General features: G+C 43.1%; 1 protein-coding gene across 21 annotated transcripts in view; it reads left to right on the forward strand.

Moving 5' to 3' along the window:
• LOC125763783 (trithorax group protein osa) overlaps positions 1-15,949 on the forward strand; it is a 116,557-nt gene that overhangs the window by 13,844 nt on the left and 86,764 nt on the right. For 17 of the 21 annotated variants that reach the window (XM_049427268.1, XM_049427276.1, XM_049427280.1 and 14 more), the window contains exon 3: positions 1,696-4,349. In XM_049427268.1, the coding sequence (XP_049283225.1) occupies positions 2,958-4,349 (1,392 nt within the window). In that variant the 5' untranslated portion in view covers positions 1,696-2,957. The remainder of the gene's footprint in view (positions 1-1,695; positions 4,350-15,949) is intronic. The other 4 variants (XM_049427271.1, XM_049427272.1, XM_049427274.1 and 1 more) reach the window with 1 other exon arrangement.

Below are 15,949 nucleotides of genomic sequence, written 5' to 3' on the forward strand. Positions count from 1 at the left end.
TTCGATGCGCTTTCTCGCGTTTTGTTTTTCCCCGGTTGTGAACACAGTTAGAGGGTTGTGGGTTGGGTGAGTTGTAAAGCTTAATTTCTTACTGCCACAAGGCATCCCGAATCGGGGCCCCCGGGGGGTGGGATTTTCTCGGTGTAAGTTGGGAATCGTTTTGCAAGATGTGACACACTTTGTTTTGCAGTTTGCCAGCGATTAAACAAGGAATTGTTTTGGTGTAAAATTGTGCATTCACGAAATACAAATGTTGCAGCTGCTTCCGGCATGTCGAAGGTGGAGTTTTTGTTTCTATTGATGGAATTAACAGTTCACGATATGAACGGCATTTTTCGTTTGTCTGAAGATGTGTTCGATTGATTATTTCCATTACACCAGAATATGTTCACAAGGTTTTCGGCACGTTTTCATAATTTTCCACACGAAATATGCAAGGCTTGAAAGATAAGAACACCCCCAAAATTAGTTTGTTTACAATTTCGTTCGGATACGGTTTGACACATGAACATATGCTTACAGGGTTTATTTATAGGCCGATTTTAAAATACTAATACAGTGGAGCGCCGATTATCCGGGTACCTTTTATCCGTGCAGCTCGGATATGACAGTTCCAAAGGCGTGCTCCAAAGACACCTTAAGTGCAAACCGGTGATGGCAAGAAATAAAAATCGCAATAGGAAATGGTACAATTGGCTGAAGTTCGACCAAATAGAACAGATTTCTTTTGCAAAGTGCACCTAAGAAAATTTACATTTAGATTTAGAAAAAAAGTCCACCCAGTACATACTAAACACTAATATTTATCAATAAAAAGAGTTTTGTCTATTATCCGTGATAGGCGTTTATCCGACAAGGGCTGAGTCCCGATGAGCACGGATAATCGGCGTTCCACTGTATCTAGTTGCAATAACAGTAGAAAGTCGAATATCCGGGGTGCTCGGGACTGGACTGATCAAAGTGGGTATAGATATCAGGTGGGCTTATCCCTAACGATTTGACAGCTGCGCTGTAGAAAAATGAATTAAAATTTGACGTTTATGGGTTCGATTTTTTGTAAATGTATGTGAGCGAATCCTTTGGAATGTGCTATGTGTGTGAGTGAAAATATATGTATCACAATCGAACCCACAAACTTCTAATTGGTTTTCAATATGTCTACCGCGTCAAAGCTATAAGCCCACCTAGTCTCTTTACCCACTTTGGGACTGATGCCGGTTAATCGATTTCCACGGATAATAGTCCCGTAAATATCAAGGCCATTTATATATCTAAATAAAGATAAAGATAATAAATATAACCAATTACAATTTAGAATGTAAAAAAAATCATTTCAAATATATCGTTTGGTGATGATTTGAATAATTTTAACCAAACTGACATCAGTACAAATGTGCACCACGGTTGAACAGCTGTCAATTTTCGGCGCACGGTTAATCTAACCACCGGTTAATCCGCCCCCGGATAATCAACGTCTAGTGTATTTGAAATGCCATCAAATTGATACTCTTACATGGAACGAATCTTTTCTGGCGAATATTACACACACGCAAATATTAGTACAAAACACTTTAAAAAAAAGATTGATTCAATTTTTTTTATTTATGCAATTTACCTCAACGTTTATGACGCCATTTATGATACATATTTATACATTAATCTAATAATAATATTCTTTTTCTTCTATATTTTCAGAACCTATTTCGTAGATACCTCAGGACTGCCGTACCAAAGCCTACAGCGCATAAAAGAGACGGAGTTTTAAGTTTTTGTTTAAAAGCATCCAAAAAGTGATTTTTTCGCCTTACCAATTATATTTACCTGTCAGTTGGTTGGTGTTCTAAGGTTTTTGATGATTACCAGTTTAATATCGGTTAAGGGATTTGAAAAATTATGTCTGAAATAGGGGGTGTAGTGTTAAATTCGTATTCGTATATTTTGTATAATTATTTATTTTTTGTTGGTGCTGTTATACGCTGTTCAGTTTGCAACGAGGAGCCGATAGAAAAGTCAGCCGGCGTGTGTTGATTTTTCCTTTAGCTCATATCTGCGTGTTCATTGAATGGCTAGTGCACGTCGTATGTTTTTTTTTCAAATTTAAATGTGTATGCGTGTGTGTGTCCGCGCGCGCGTGTGCGTATGTATATCAATATCTAAGTTTGCTGTGTGTTGTTGCAGGAAGAAAATGCATCCGCGCGAGTTCTGCAATTATTATGATAAAAGTGTCTGTGAATGTGTCAATCACGTTGTGCAAAAATGTTGTGCTTGCTCACTCGCTCATTGTGTTTAGTGTGTGTCTGTGTGCGCGCGTGCTGCGCAAAGTAGCTTAAGAAAAGTGGTATAAAAGCAGCGTGTTGATTTGCGCAAGTGAGAAGAAAATGAGTGAAAAAAGCAGAAAGGAAGCAAGAGAGTGAAGGTTAAGTATTACTGGAAAATTATCAACAACATCGGTCAGATTTTGTTTACCCCGCACATGCGTGTTAGTGTGTGTGTGTCTGTGCGTGTGTATATGTATATGCATTTAGCTATTGCGTAAGTGTATGTGTGTGAGTGTGTAACCGTGTACGTGTACGATTGTCATGAATATTGTGTCGCGCGTAGCCGCATTGCAGCAAGTGAAAGAAACGTTCTTGTAAACCGAAAGCTGCGCGCGTGTAGAGAAAGGAAAGTCGAGCGCGCGCGCCCGTTTGTGTGCGTATGTGTGTGTGTATTCCGTATTTTGCTCGGGACGGAAGTCCTTCAACATCTCAACCCAACAGCAATGTTGGAATCGAACCAGCGCCGTTCGAGTAGAACAGTAGCGGCCGTAAAGCAGTACCACAGCAGAAGTTAAGTGGTCTGTCGCCTCACGGAGAGAAATCACGTCACCCCGTGACCGAAGACGACGACGGCGCCGCCGCTGCTAACCAACTGCCAATTGCAATAACAGAGGTCAGCCGCCGCACCGACGTCACACGATGGGTGATCCGAAAAGTCAAAAGTCCGCCCCAGGAGGAGGTGTGGCGGGTACGGCGGGTGGGGCGACCGGTGGAGGCCCCGGAGGAGGAGCATCATCGACGGCAGTCGCCTCTGCCACGACAACGACGACAACTTCAGCTGCGACCACACCGGTAACGACGCCGCAGCAACAGCAACATCATCAGCCGCCTTCGCATCATCCGCATGCGCAGCTGCAGCATCATCATCAGCCTCCGCCACCACCACCGCACCATTCGCATGCACCGCACCCGCTGCATATGGCGCCGCATCCGCATCAACACCATCACCCGCATCACCATCCGCCGGGACCACCGGGTGCGGGTGGTGACCATCAGCAGCAACCACCACCGCCGCCGCCAGGTCATGGGCCACCGCCACACCATTCGTTGCCCTACGAACACCACCATCCGGTGCCGGGATCCGGACCGGGTGATGCACCGAACGGCGGTAGTTCCGGTGCAGGCGGTAGCGGAAAGGATGAAGCGTTGCCACCGCCGCACCATAGCCATGGGCCTCCGCCACCGCCACCGCACGGTGGAGCAGGCGGTCCACCACCGCCACCCCCGATGGGTCACCACCATCATCAGATGCAGCATCACGGGCAGGTGTACGGTCAGCCGCCACCGCCGGCAATGCAGCACCAACAGCAACAGTATGCGCCCCGCTACCACCATCACCATCCCCATCATCCGCACGACCCGAACGTGCAGCCGCCGGGTGCTGGTGGGGCACCCGATCCTTACGCACACTATCACGCGCATCGGATGGGTGCGGCAGCAGCCGCCGCAGCAGCGGCCGCAGCGGCTGCTGCCTCGACCGGTGGTGCCGGTGGTGGTAGCGGTGCCGGTGGTGCGGGCACACCGCCCCCGCAGCATACCGGCGGTAAACCGGCTGCCGCGGCCGCCGCTGCAACAGCAGCTGCCGCCGCCGCAGCAGCAGCAGCCACCGGCAGTCCGATGCATGGGCGGCACAGTCGCTACATGTCTCAGCAGCCGACGGCCGCTGGTGCCGGTGGTGCCGGTGCTGGCGGTCAGCCACCACCCGGCGGAGGTGCGAACGCGCCACCGCCCGGTGGACCAGCCGCCGGTGGCCCGACGCCGACGCTTAACTTGTTGCTTCAATCGCATCCACCGCCGCCACCGCATCCGGGTGCACCGCACCAACGCTATCCGCCGACCGGTTACGATCCGTCGGCACCGCAAAGTCAACAGGCGCCCGGACCCGGTCAACCGCCCGGTCCTGGAGGTGGACCACCCGGTCAAGGACAGCCCGGTATGCATCCGTACCATGGTGGACATCAGCAGCAGGGTTGGGCACCGCCGCCCCGACCCTACAGTCCGCACTCGCAACCGTATCGACCGGCACCACCGGTGAGTACTTTTGCTGTTGTTCACATTCATGGCTTTTCAAGCATGTGGGGTGACTTTATCCCTATTTCACTGTATTTTCCTATTTGGAGCTAAATCGGTCCGAATTTCTGTCTCAATGTATAGGGTTGAAATTTACTGAAGTTACTGATATGTCTCATATATAGGATTGATTATATTCGTCGTATTGACACTAGAAGTCATTTTGGTTGGTATTGGTCCTTCTAATTAGTGATGGGTAATTTATAAATTTTGACGGAATCGGATCGGTGGGACTCCGTCGCCATCTGGAGTCGGAGTCGGAATGATTCCGACAGAAGTGAGCGGGGTGGTACGGTTTAGTCTTGCAAAATTGACAATTTACTGGCTACTGAGGAAGCGAGCAAAGGGGGGGGGGGGGGGGGGGGGGAGAAGGGGGTAGAATCGAGTCCTGAGCAACTTACAATTCACCCACGATTAGTCGGACTACATCGAACCCATTCGGACTCGACCGGACTCAATCGGGCTCGACCAGACTAGTCGGAGTCATCTTTGGTTTTTAGTCGGAGTCGGAATTAATTTTTCATACGCGGAGTAGCAGTGGATCAACGATTCCACTCCGGTTTACCCATAACTGCTTCTAATCACATTACAGTGGAACGCCGATTATCCGTGCGCATCGGGACTCAGCCCTTGCCGGATAAGCGAATATAACGGATAATAGGCACAATTATTTTTATTTATAAGTAAGTGTTGTGTGTGCAGACTTTTTTCTAAAGCCTGATGTTAACTAGATGCTAGTAAAGTGATTTGTAAAATAAATCTGTTCTATTTGGTCGAACTTGAGCATATTGTATTATTTGAGGCTGTGATTTCTTGCCATCAGCGGTTTGCAGTTAATATGTCAATTCGCCTTTAGAAGTGTCATTTCCGTGCTGCACGAATACTGGGATAGCCATATAAAAGGTACACGGATAATCGGCGCTCCACTGTATTTGTTGGGTTTAAGAACTTCAACAAAATTTCAAAACACGTAGAAAATTAATTATAGCAAAAGTGAAATCTTTCATGAAAAATTTCTGAAGAACAAGAACTGACAGGGAATTGCACTAGATCAGTGATTTTTATGCGCAATTTTTATTGAGCAGTTACCAAACTCGTAGTATTGGGTAAATGAACTAAAATGTATTTCATTTCACATAGGAATAAAGGATTAGAATCGGAGCCTCCAACCTTATATTGAACAATCTAATTGTTTAGTGGCCTTTGCTGCACTGTTAGTCGTTAAGTCAGATTGTATCACAATTCAGATTCAGAGTTTTATAATTGTTTAGATAAACATATTCAACTCCTTTGCAAACGGTATCAGAATATTTCCCATTCGGTAAATATATCACCATTTTGGAGTTTCGAATCTTTTTCTCAATTAGGCTTTTAACTACATTGTTACTTTTACCCTCCCCTCCTAAAAAGCCTCACCTTTTCTTCTTCGTTTCAATGCATAACTTGTCCAATGTCGCTTGTTTGAAATAATCGCCAAAAATAGTCCACCCGCGAAACATGGTTGGTTGTCGTCGGTTCACATTAACCGAACGCGACCGTTTGTGGTGGCAAGACTAAGGCGAACCGTCATTGCCGTCACCATCATCATCATCAGTTTCTCGCCGCCTGACAGATAAAGTTCCTGAGCACACTCGTCCATCGGCACAACGGCTTGCCGTGCAAATGGGGTTTTATAAATAACTGCATCAACAGCGACATGCTGTCCGCGGGAATGGTGGGTGGTCAACTCGGCGACGACACACATAACCGCGTGGTCGTGCTCTTAATGCGAAGCCTGTCGATGACGCACAATACCATGGGTTTTGTACGGAGTGGTATGAGGAGCGACACACACTCATAATACCGATGGTTGACTATTGACTATTTTTCCGTGTTTTGAATAGTGTTTGATAATTGGCTTGGGTCGTCAATGACGTCACTTTTTTTTTACCTTTACCCACCTTGGTAGTGACAGATAGAGTGAGTGAGTTACGCGCAAATCAGCTGCCGTCTGGTGCAATTGCACGTGAGTTTTATGCACAATGTCTGATTCTGACTTCATTCAATCAATCTCTTTCCACGTAACGCGTAACGCGCGAATACGTTACGTTACTATAACAAAAAAACAGAATCAGTTTTGCTTCCACTATTAAGAGATGGATGCAAAATAAGGATTCTAATCAGGAAGAGACACACAGTTAAAGCACGATATAAACACTGAGCGAACATTTTAAAGACGGCATCCCGTTTTCTTAGTAAAAAAAAAGAATAGTAGGGTACGGATAGGGAACTTAAAGAGAATGTACCTACAATCGTGCTGAATCTTTCAATTCTTTGTTATTGCGCTTCTCTTGCCATTGCTTACCGTCTTTTTTATACCATGTCATCGCTCCTTGTTTTGCTTTTTCTTCGTCTACCTTGCGACGCTTTCGGATGGTTTACGGTTGTGTACCGCCACTTGTTATAAATCCAAGTGCTCTGTTGGATCGTTTGTTCAGCATTCGTGTTGGCACAGGTCATGGCTCGATAGGGATGCGTTTTTTTTTCTTCTCTCGTCATTTATCGTCTAGAGAATTTTGCGTCTATATTTACCAATTACATCGGCGCACCCATGGCAGTTGCGTTGTTTTTTAGAACTATTTATTAGGATGCCATAATTTTGCCATAATTACTGTTTTTTTTTAAATAAGTCGCACAGAGAAATGGGTACTGTATACATAGCTTCAATTATGGATGAGACAAATCTTTTGCATGCACGTCTTTATCCATGTCGGTTGTAAGACTTGAGCAAGTAAAAGGATGATTTAAATATGGCGTATGAATAAAGCACCAGGCGTCTCCATTCAAAATGATAAATTAACCTTCAAGTAGGCAACCGGATACCCGGGTATTTTTTTCAACTTCGAACTGCAATAACTTTTGATTCATTGTTTGTATTTACCTGAAATTTTCAGTAGCCTCCCAACTTTTTATTTCCGAATTTTGGTACAAAAATTGTAATTTTAAACAAACAGTAAGTATTTTATTTTGATTTATTTTAAACTTTATCACGTAAGTTGGCAACCAGCATACCCGGGTATTCCATACATTTTGTATGGAGAATGACGTTTATCTTCTTCTTTTTTTTGGATTTAAAATTTCAAATGGATCGTTAGTATTATCGTATCTAAAGAAATATAATAAATTATAATCTTTAATTATCATTATATTATTATAATTATAGTATATTATAGTATAGTGTAGTATATAGTATATAATTTATAAAATGTAATAAAAAAACATTAATTGTACGCGTTAAAACGTATGGAATACCCGGGTATGCCGGTTGCCAACTTACGTGTGTAAATTTGGTTGCCAACTCTACGGTTAAAAAGGAATAATTTTTTATGATTTTTTTTGCTTTAAATAATTCAAATGTGCTCACAGAGGTGTTACGTGTGTTATATATTTGATGTCTGTGTTTGCGTTACGCTTCACACATCGTCAAAATACTTAAGACATATCCATACAACATCGATCGATAAGGCTATCACACAAAACACATACCAGCAATCGATAGAACGGCATTCTACGTTCATCAGAACACCTACAGCGACACTAATTCAGGATAAAAAATTGCTTCGTATTAGAATTACTAATACCTGATTCGCACGGTTCAGCTACCAAACACTGCTGAACGCTTTAATCAAAGCCGTACGGGTCAGATAAGGAGAGATAGCATTGCAACAGAAAATGGAAATTTGCGTACGTCGGCGACTGCTTCTCAATCTGACATTTACCTTTGCCGGGAAAGTGAATGCAATGAGGTAAAAGGCGCGGCCCCCCCAGTGAGAGGTTGCCTCACGTGTCCTTGTAAGGACTCGAGGAATGTGCATCGAGACCACACACTCACTCTAGTACAATTTCCCAGAACTGCTGCTGCTTTGTTGGTATGCGTGAAAGGGGTTCGCCGAGCGTATTGTCGATGTTTGGTTTTCCCGCAGGACGAGCGAGGAGGAGCTGTATTTCATTTATGCGTGTTGTTGCGTTTCAGTTAAACGCACTTAGGTCGTATGCCGTCCCACCTCCCTTCTGCATGCTGTATTTTGCATGCACCACCACCATTCATCGGCAAATAATGATGACCGTTTGCTATCGAAATGCGCACCTCTAGTGCGTTTTGGGGGCGATGGTGCCAGTGGAAGGATGCATGCAGGGGGGAACACATCCTTTGCTACTTTCGCCGTCATCTCCTCGGGCGAAAACGGAACACGGGCTGCAACTACACACTACGTCGAATAATATTGTTGTCCATTTCGGCTTTACCGTCGCGCGCTTTTCTTGCGTCTCCCTCGCCAAGTTTGTTCGCCAAACGGCGGTTTTGTCAGAATTTCGCCAGTGCATTGGGGGTCACCCAGTCCGTCGCCGTTTCGGGCAAACAGCACGGGTCGGAAGCTGGAGACTTTCGGCGAACGTTCAGTTTTTCGCCGACAGTGTAACCTACAGGAGGTGCATTTGGTGTTTTGTGGCCCACATTCGGAAAAAAGTGCATATCGTACTCACGAATACTACGTAGTGGCGAAAGTGTAACCGTGTCTATCGCTCTTCCTTACCAGGCTTTTTTTAATTTCCTTTTTTTCTTACCAATACCTTCGTGTAACGAAACAGGCAGACACATCCGTTTCGGTGGATAACAGTGAACTTACTTGCTGTATCCCACAGTCGTCCATTTGTCCCATTTTTCGCTGTTTTTTTTTTAAATTAAAATCTTAACTTCATTAGTTGGAAGAAAGAAGAAAGTACTGTGAGAAGAAGAGAAGAAGTTTTTCTTGACATCCCTTCACCGCAGGGAGCATCAACTACTACCCTTTTCACTAGAACCCATTTAATCGTCGAGCTGGTGATGTATTGGCTAGAATCGAAGCTAAGCGCCCTCTTGTTGTTTCATCCATCGTAAATAATTCTAAGCGTTTAAGGGTTAGTTTATCTTAGAGCAAACCAAATTAAACTAATATTTTTCTTCCATCGTTTTTTTCTTTCTTTCGTTTCTCTCGCTGCCCTTTTTCTTCTGACAAAATACAGGTAAGGGTTTAAAACTATATGAATATTACGGCTTGACCAGTATTTAGCTGTAGGTTTCCGTCTTTATCGATTTTCTTTTGCAACGATCGAATAATTTTATAGCACCTCTTTCACCTGCGACGTTATGTTCCTTTGACCTAAGGACATCGTCAGCCATCTTAGAACGTGAAAATGGATTTTGCAAGGATATCATCGATTTCGTTGCAAGCGAAAATGCATGCGCAAAGCAGAAGCGATTCCTTCCTTCACCCATCCCCCCAAAAATCGCCCCCCCCCCCCCCTCCAATTCCAAAGACTCTAAATAATCGATCGTCGTTATCGCATTCGGTTTTGTGTACATGTATTTGTGTACATCGCTTATTACCAATTGTTTGTAATCACGGGGGATTGAATATGCTCTCATGTGCTTGGATGCATCGGATGCATTTTCTAATTATCTCTATGCCAAGGCAATGTGGTAGGAGTGAAAGGAAAACACAAATACACGTTCAAAATTCCGTGTGTATGTGTGTATAGTATTATGCGCCATTTCCTGTTTCTCTTTGAGAGATTCGAATTTTCTTCGATTTGTTTCGTTGTAAATGCTCAAACGAACATCAACCACTTCGTCGTCCGTTTTTGCTCTCCTGTGTGGGTGAACGGGAGAGTATCAATCAAAAGTTAATTAGCAAAATTAATTTGCTTGCCACTGAAGACAATGCAAACGATGGGTTGCGAGAGACTGCTAAGTCTAAAGGACAGGGCAGATGAGAGGTCAATGTGCCTTCTAAGGAAGCAAATTTATCCATTTCAGCGAATGACTACAAGCAAGCATAAGCAAGATCTAACTAACCGATGATACTCACTTCGTTTAAATCTTCAGTGTTTCGTCTTAAATCGCACAAGCAATAAATGGGGAGGATTTTGATAAATACGTCAGAACAATATTGTTAACAATTTATTTAAAAAAAACATGGTTTTATTTTAGCGATTGTATTAATTAATATCATTAAGTGCGTTTTTAATTCACTTAAATTAATCTGGTGCTACGTACATTTAGAACTCTTTGAATTGTATAAATATCAAGCAGAATTTATTATTCTTAGGTTCTGTTGAAAATGCTCACGTCAAACAGAAAAAGTAATTCGAATTTCGATTCGCTCACTCACACATGACAGGCATGATTGGGAACCGGAGGTCAGGCAAATTGATAAATGCTTTCCTTTTCAAACAGGGGTTAATAATATATGAATATCGTATGTTTGCCCATTTAAAATATTCCTTGAAGCTCGTCGTTTTTGCATTGCCTTTTGCACTACAATGTGCCTGACCTGGACAATAAATAATTTTAAATTGGAGGCGGTTCGGTCTACTATAAGGCAATCGAAGATTACGCCATTCTTAGAACCCTTATCTTTCGTCCTGTTTCTGTCATTTAAAGTGGTGACATTTTACCTGCATTTTTACAACGAAGCAAAACAGTATATTATGATTGACCTACTAGTGATTGACGATCATTGGATGGCTTAGACAGCGTTTCAAGATGATGCATTTTAAAGAGTCCTTTAAAAAAAGAAATTGTAGTTGATATCAGCACTTGGAAATTAATGTTGAGAGGTTCCTCGATAGTTTGATGATAGCGCTGCCATTCTTCAAATGACTAAACCGTCACCAAATCTCGTCTATATTGTACTCCAGTACACAGTAGTCGACAGGCAAATAACATTAGGAAAACTCAGAAATAGGAGTTAATTCTTTGATGATAGTAACAAGCATACAAGAAATCTTTAACGTCATGTTGCTCTCTTGGATGATGGAAAACTGTGGTTTATCCATTTTCACGTCACGACCACTAGAGTACATGATCCTTGTTTGGAATTTCGTTTCAAGGATATTTTCCGTAGCACTTTCACACCTTTCCAATTCCAGAGTGAAAACCTTTATAAGAATTTTAGTAGTCGAAAAGAGGGCTTTAGATACTTACTTATCAGACATGGTCTTGGCCTGCTGCTGGAGTCCTCTTAACCACATCGTCTGCCAATACATTATCCTCGTCTTTCTGGAGCACTCATAAACGCCATAAATTCTTTTCAATTTACCTCTGCCACGCCTCCTAACAAGACTACCTAACAGGACTACCTAACAAGACTTTACGGAGTGGGTCGTCCGGTGTCTTTCGAATGACATGACCAGCTCATTGGAGCCGGGCGAGTCTAATTCGATGTACGATATTGAGTTCATCGTACAAATCATAGAGGTCGTCGTTATAGGGGCACACAAAAACAGGAAAGAGGGCTTTACTAACTATTTATTGATCATGTAATATGATTGTTTTGAGACCTTGGAGACTTTGGAGACCTTGGCAAACTTAGAGATAGGTAAACCTGTGATTATGGACAGTGAAACAGAGGTTTCACTGAGCATAGGAGGGTACAGCCATCTCCCATATTAAAAAGAAGAAGAAGAGACCTTGTAGTCCTCTGAATAGGAGTCGTCTGAACAATTCACAGTCGAAAGGTCTCATCATCACGTTATTTCAATTAGACCTTATCACGCGTCTGTCATGTGTATGGTGTACTTTATGGTCTTCGTTGTCCGGTATCATTTTAAGTACATGCCCAGTCTACTCCGTGTTTTATTAAATCTTAGCATGTATTTTATTTCAAAATAACTTGAGTAATATAAGCTTTTAAATTATAAAAAAAGATAATTATTTTTTTTAAAAATCCTTCAATCATTTTTATTGCCACAGCAGTTAACATTTCATTCGATAACATAATATTTTTCATTAGTGAGCAATACTGCTGCACAATAAATTAATACCATGTCAGGATAAAACTATGACCGTCCGACTTGTGGCATTGTTTTTTCCCTCTTTCTTCCAAATCAGCGTGATTGGTGCAATCGTCGTAAACTTTGTATCCAGCTCCTCAATTTAAACTCGCGTACGGTTCACTGCAGAAAGGAAAAACCGTAGAAACCTGTACGAACGTTTACTCTCGCAACACGTCGTCGCATGTCCTTCCGTCTCTCTCTTTCTCTCAATTCTCATTCCATAGCCTCATTTTCCCGTCCTTCAACCATCGGATAATGCTCGTTTCAATTGAACGTTTTCCCTTCCCTTTTTCTGTTTTCCATTCGCACGGGGAAGCAATCATCGTGCACTACTTCATTTCAGTTAGGTCTCGATGGAAAACGATCGGATGCAACGATTTTTTTATGATCCACCCCGCCGTGCACTTTTTGCAACGGGGGTTTTGCAATTGAGTTCCTACAGGTCATGCATAGTACGCCCGGCGATGATACCTTGCGTAAGTCGTACTTGTTGGTATCCCATCACTACTGTGCATCCTTTTTGTAGTACACTACGTAGTGTCGGAAACTCATTACTTCCGGCTAGAATAAACGAATACATCCGTTTGGACGTGTTTTTTTTTCGTTCTCGTCCTGCTTATCGTTTAACAGATATCTGTTCAGAACGTGTCATCGCCACTAACATTCGTTGCAAGCGCAGGTGCAATGATGTTTCAATCTTTGGTATAGTTTTCGCCCGTTTACAACGATCCGGTACGTGACTTTTGTCGCTTAATTTGTACCTTATTTTCACATTGTCATTAATTTTGTTAGGAGAAAGTATTTAACAGTTCTGAGGAATAATAGGAATTCTTTCGTCATTTTGTCAACAACTTTACTTAGGGAAAGATTCTGAAAGGCTTTTTTTCTCCCTTGTTATATGTTGAATAAGCTTATTTCTCCGTTGCGGATTAATTTTAGGGCAAAATCGATTTAAAAAAAATCGAAGATTTATTCTACAAAACCTTGGTAATACGTTAATCAGTATTCTACAATTAGTGATTATGTTTATAGGACTCGCATTTAAATTAAACCCTTTATTAATCAAAATTTATATGAAACGTGAGATAATTCTTGAAATAATTCTAGAAAAAAAATCTGATGATGAAAAGTTCATTCCAAACCTCAAGGTTTTGGGCAATAGTTCCTTTTCGTAAAGAAATAGCTTCATCACAAGCGCAACATTCAATTCCGTACAGGGACAGTATTTCAAATGGCAAACTTTAGACATATGCCCGCAGTCACTCATTTACGACATCTTTGCTTACTTCGTTATAACGCTTTCGTCCTGACACGTGGTCCTGACACCTCCCCTATCGTTACCTTTAGTCAACTGTCAACTGAAATGTCTTGCTTTCCGTCTTTTCGCTTGACTGAGCAGCAAAGAAGGTACACTCGATCCACTTTGCCCGTTTGCCCGTTTGTCTAATCGTCAAGATCAGATGCATCTCCATAAACCATCCCCTCTGACACAGAATCGTATATCGGTTGGGCGTTCCACAGTCATTCCACTGGGTGTTGTTTTGTACCAACGCTGGTACCAAACCTCAGTTAGAGTCCTTTCGTTCTGTGTGCTCATTTATTGTACCTCTCCACACTGCCAAGCCTTATAGCTGATGAAGGTTATGCTTTTACAGTAGTCGACCGAAGAGTAGAAATATTCTTTGCTAGACGATATCGCGTCCGGACTAGAGCCGGAAAGGTGGAAGAAATTTTCTATTTGTAGTTTGTATATCGGCCAAGTCGGTGATGGAATGGAAACAAAATGGAGGGGTTAGGTTCTGTTGGGAGAATACCGGAGTTAACCATCCTAGCAGGTTACTCAGACCCGGATAGCTAAAGGAATAAAAAGCCCCGGTGTGTGTCTGGGTTTGTTATCCTTTTTCAAAGATCTCTCGAACTAAAGCGTTACCCCAACCGGTCGTCCTAGCCTGGTCGTCCAAAGACGTCGTTGGACGGAAACTTCCCCCAGTACCGGCGGGAGGGGCCTTCTGACAAACTGCCACAAATGTGCATGTGTGAGTCCAAAATTGGTCGCTCGCTGCCACAATTTCTTGTGCAGCACAAACTCGCCCTGTCGCTGCTACCAAACCGACCGGCTGGCTTCACATTTCGCACAAGAACAAGTCTTCTATCTGCTTTTCCTTCTGCCGCTTAAAACACCATACTCTACCCCATAGTAAGTAGCTTGGATTTTCGTTACTGAAGAAAATCAAGCTTCACCGGTCTCTTCAGATAGCTGGTGTTACGGGAATGGGCTTAACACTACCGGGTCCGGGTGGTTGATTGCGAGCCGAGCATAAAATACTACCATCAGCAAAGTTGAGCTGTGGCAAGGCTGGCAAGTGTAGTAGTACAACATGGACGCCCAAAAGAGGGGAGTCGCGAAGGTGGAAGCAACTGTCACGAGGGTGGAGCGCACAAACCAACGGCACAAAACCGCCACTGCTGTGTCAGTGGGCGAGTGGGAGTTTTGGAAACCAGTCAAGGCGTGTGCACAAAAATGTGTTCTGCCTTCCAGCGTACCGTGTGCCTAGGGGTCTGTATGTGTGCGTGTGCACGATTGTCCTGACTCGACCGGGGGCAGCCCGGTGGCACCGGGAAAATGTGTTCGATGTTTTGGGCCCCGGTCGGTGCCCGATGCTTAGCTGCTGGCATTCAGTCGTTTATGGCTGGCTGGTGTGTTGTGGCTCCGGCTTTTCTGGTGTGCTCGGCAGCGATGACAAAACCGTCCCGGAACACTGAGTGCAATCCTGCGGGTGACATAGGCCAAATTTGCGAAATGTTTTACTTTATTAAAACAAAAGTTATATCAAATTAAAAAAAAAATTTATTAAAAAAAATTATACGAATAAAATAGAATGCATATGCACATTTTATATTACATTTTTCATGTTATTTTATATGTTTTAAAAATAAAATAGATAGTGCCTGTAGTTTCTAAAAATGTGAAACAATTTTCGTTTTATTTATCCTTTCAAATACATTAATTATATTAAAATTTTAATAAACAAAAATTGTTTTTGACTTTACTTGCCTTTTAGACAATTGCTAGTGAAGTTTCCAATTATTGATAGGATATTTAACAATTTTGGCCACCGCTTAAAACATATTTGCAAGTGCATGTTTTTATCCCACTGTGCCCGGACACTTGGAAAACTAGGATTGCCGAAGCATGGCGGCACATTGGAATAAAACGGATAACGATTCCGGCACGTGGGACACACGCCAACATTGTCCCTGCCTGTTCCCTCATCTATTGCATTGCATCCCCTCTTTGCTACTTGCTAACTCTTCCTACCTCCCATTTCTCCTCTTCCCCTCACTTCATCATCCAGCAAAAGGAAGTGAACCGCGGCGAAGCACACGAAGCAGCAACCGAGAGCGCTTTTTGTTGTTGTGCATGCTCCACTCCGTGCTCGAATATAACCACCAACGCAATCCTCCCCTTTTTAGTGGGTGGGTTTCTTTGTATGTGTGTGTTGGTGTGTCTGTTTTCCTATCCATTTTCCCGTTGAAAAAAGTAGCAAGAGCCGGGTATTGGGACAGAGAGATAAAGAGAGAGAAAGATGTGTTAGCAGAACGAAGGCAGCAAGCGCAAAACAGTGAGTGATGTCCCTTCGGGTTTTTTTTTGTGCCACTGCCAACGATTTTGTTTTTCCATCTTCACTGTTATCCTGTCTCTGTTC

This window comes from Anopheles funestus, chromosome 2RL (assembly GCF_943734845.2).
Source record: "Anopheles funestus chromosome 2RL, idAnoFuneDA-416_04, whole genome shotgun sequence".
In the NCBI taxonomy this organism is placed as follows: Eukaryota; Metazoa; Arthropoda; class Insecta; order Diptera; family Culicidae; genus Anopheles; species Anopheles funestus.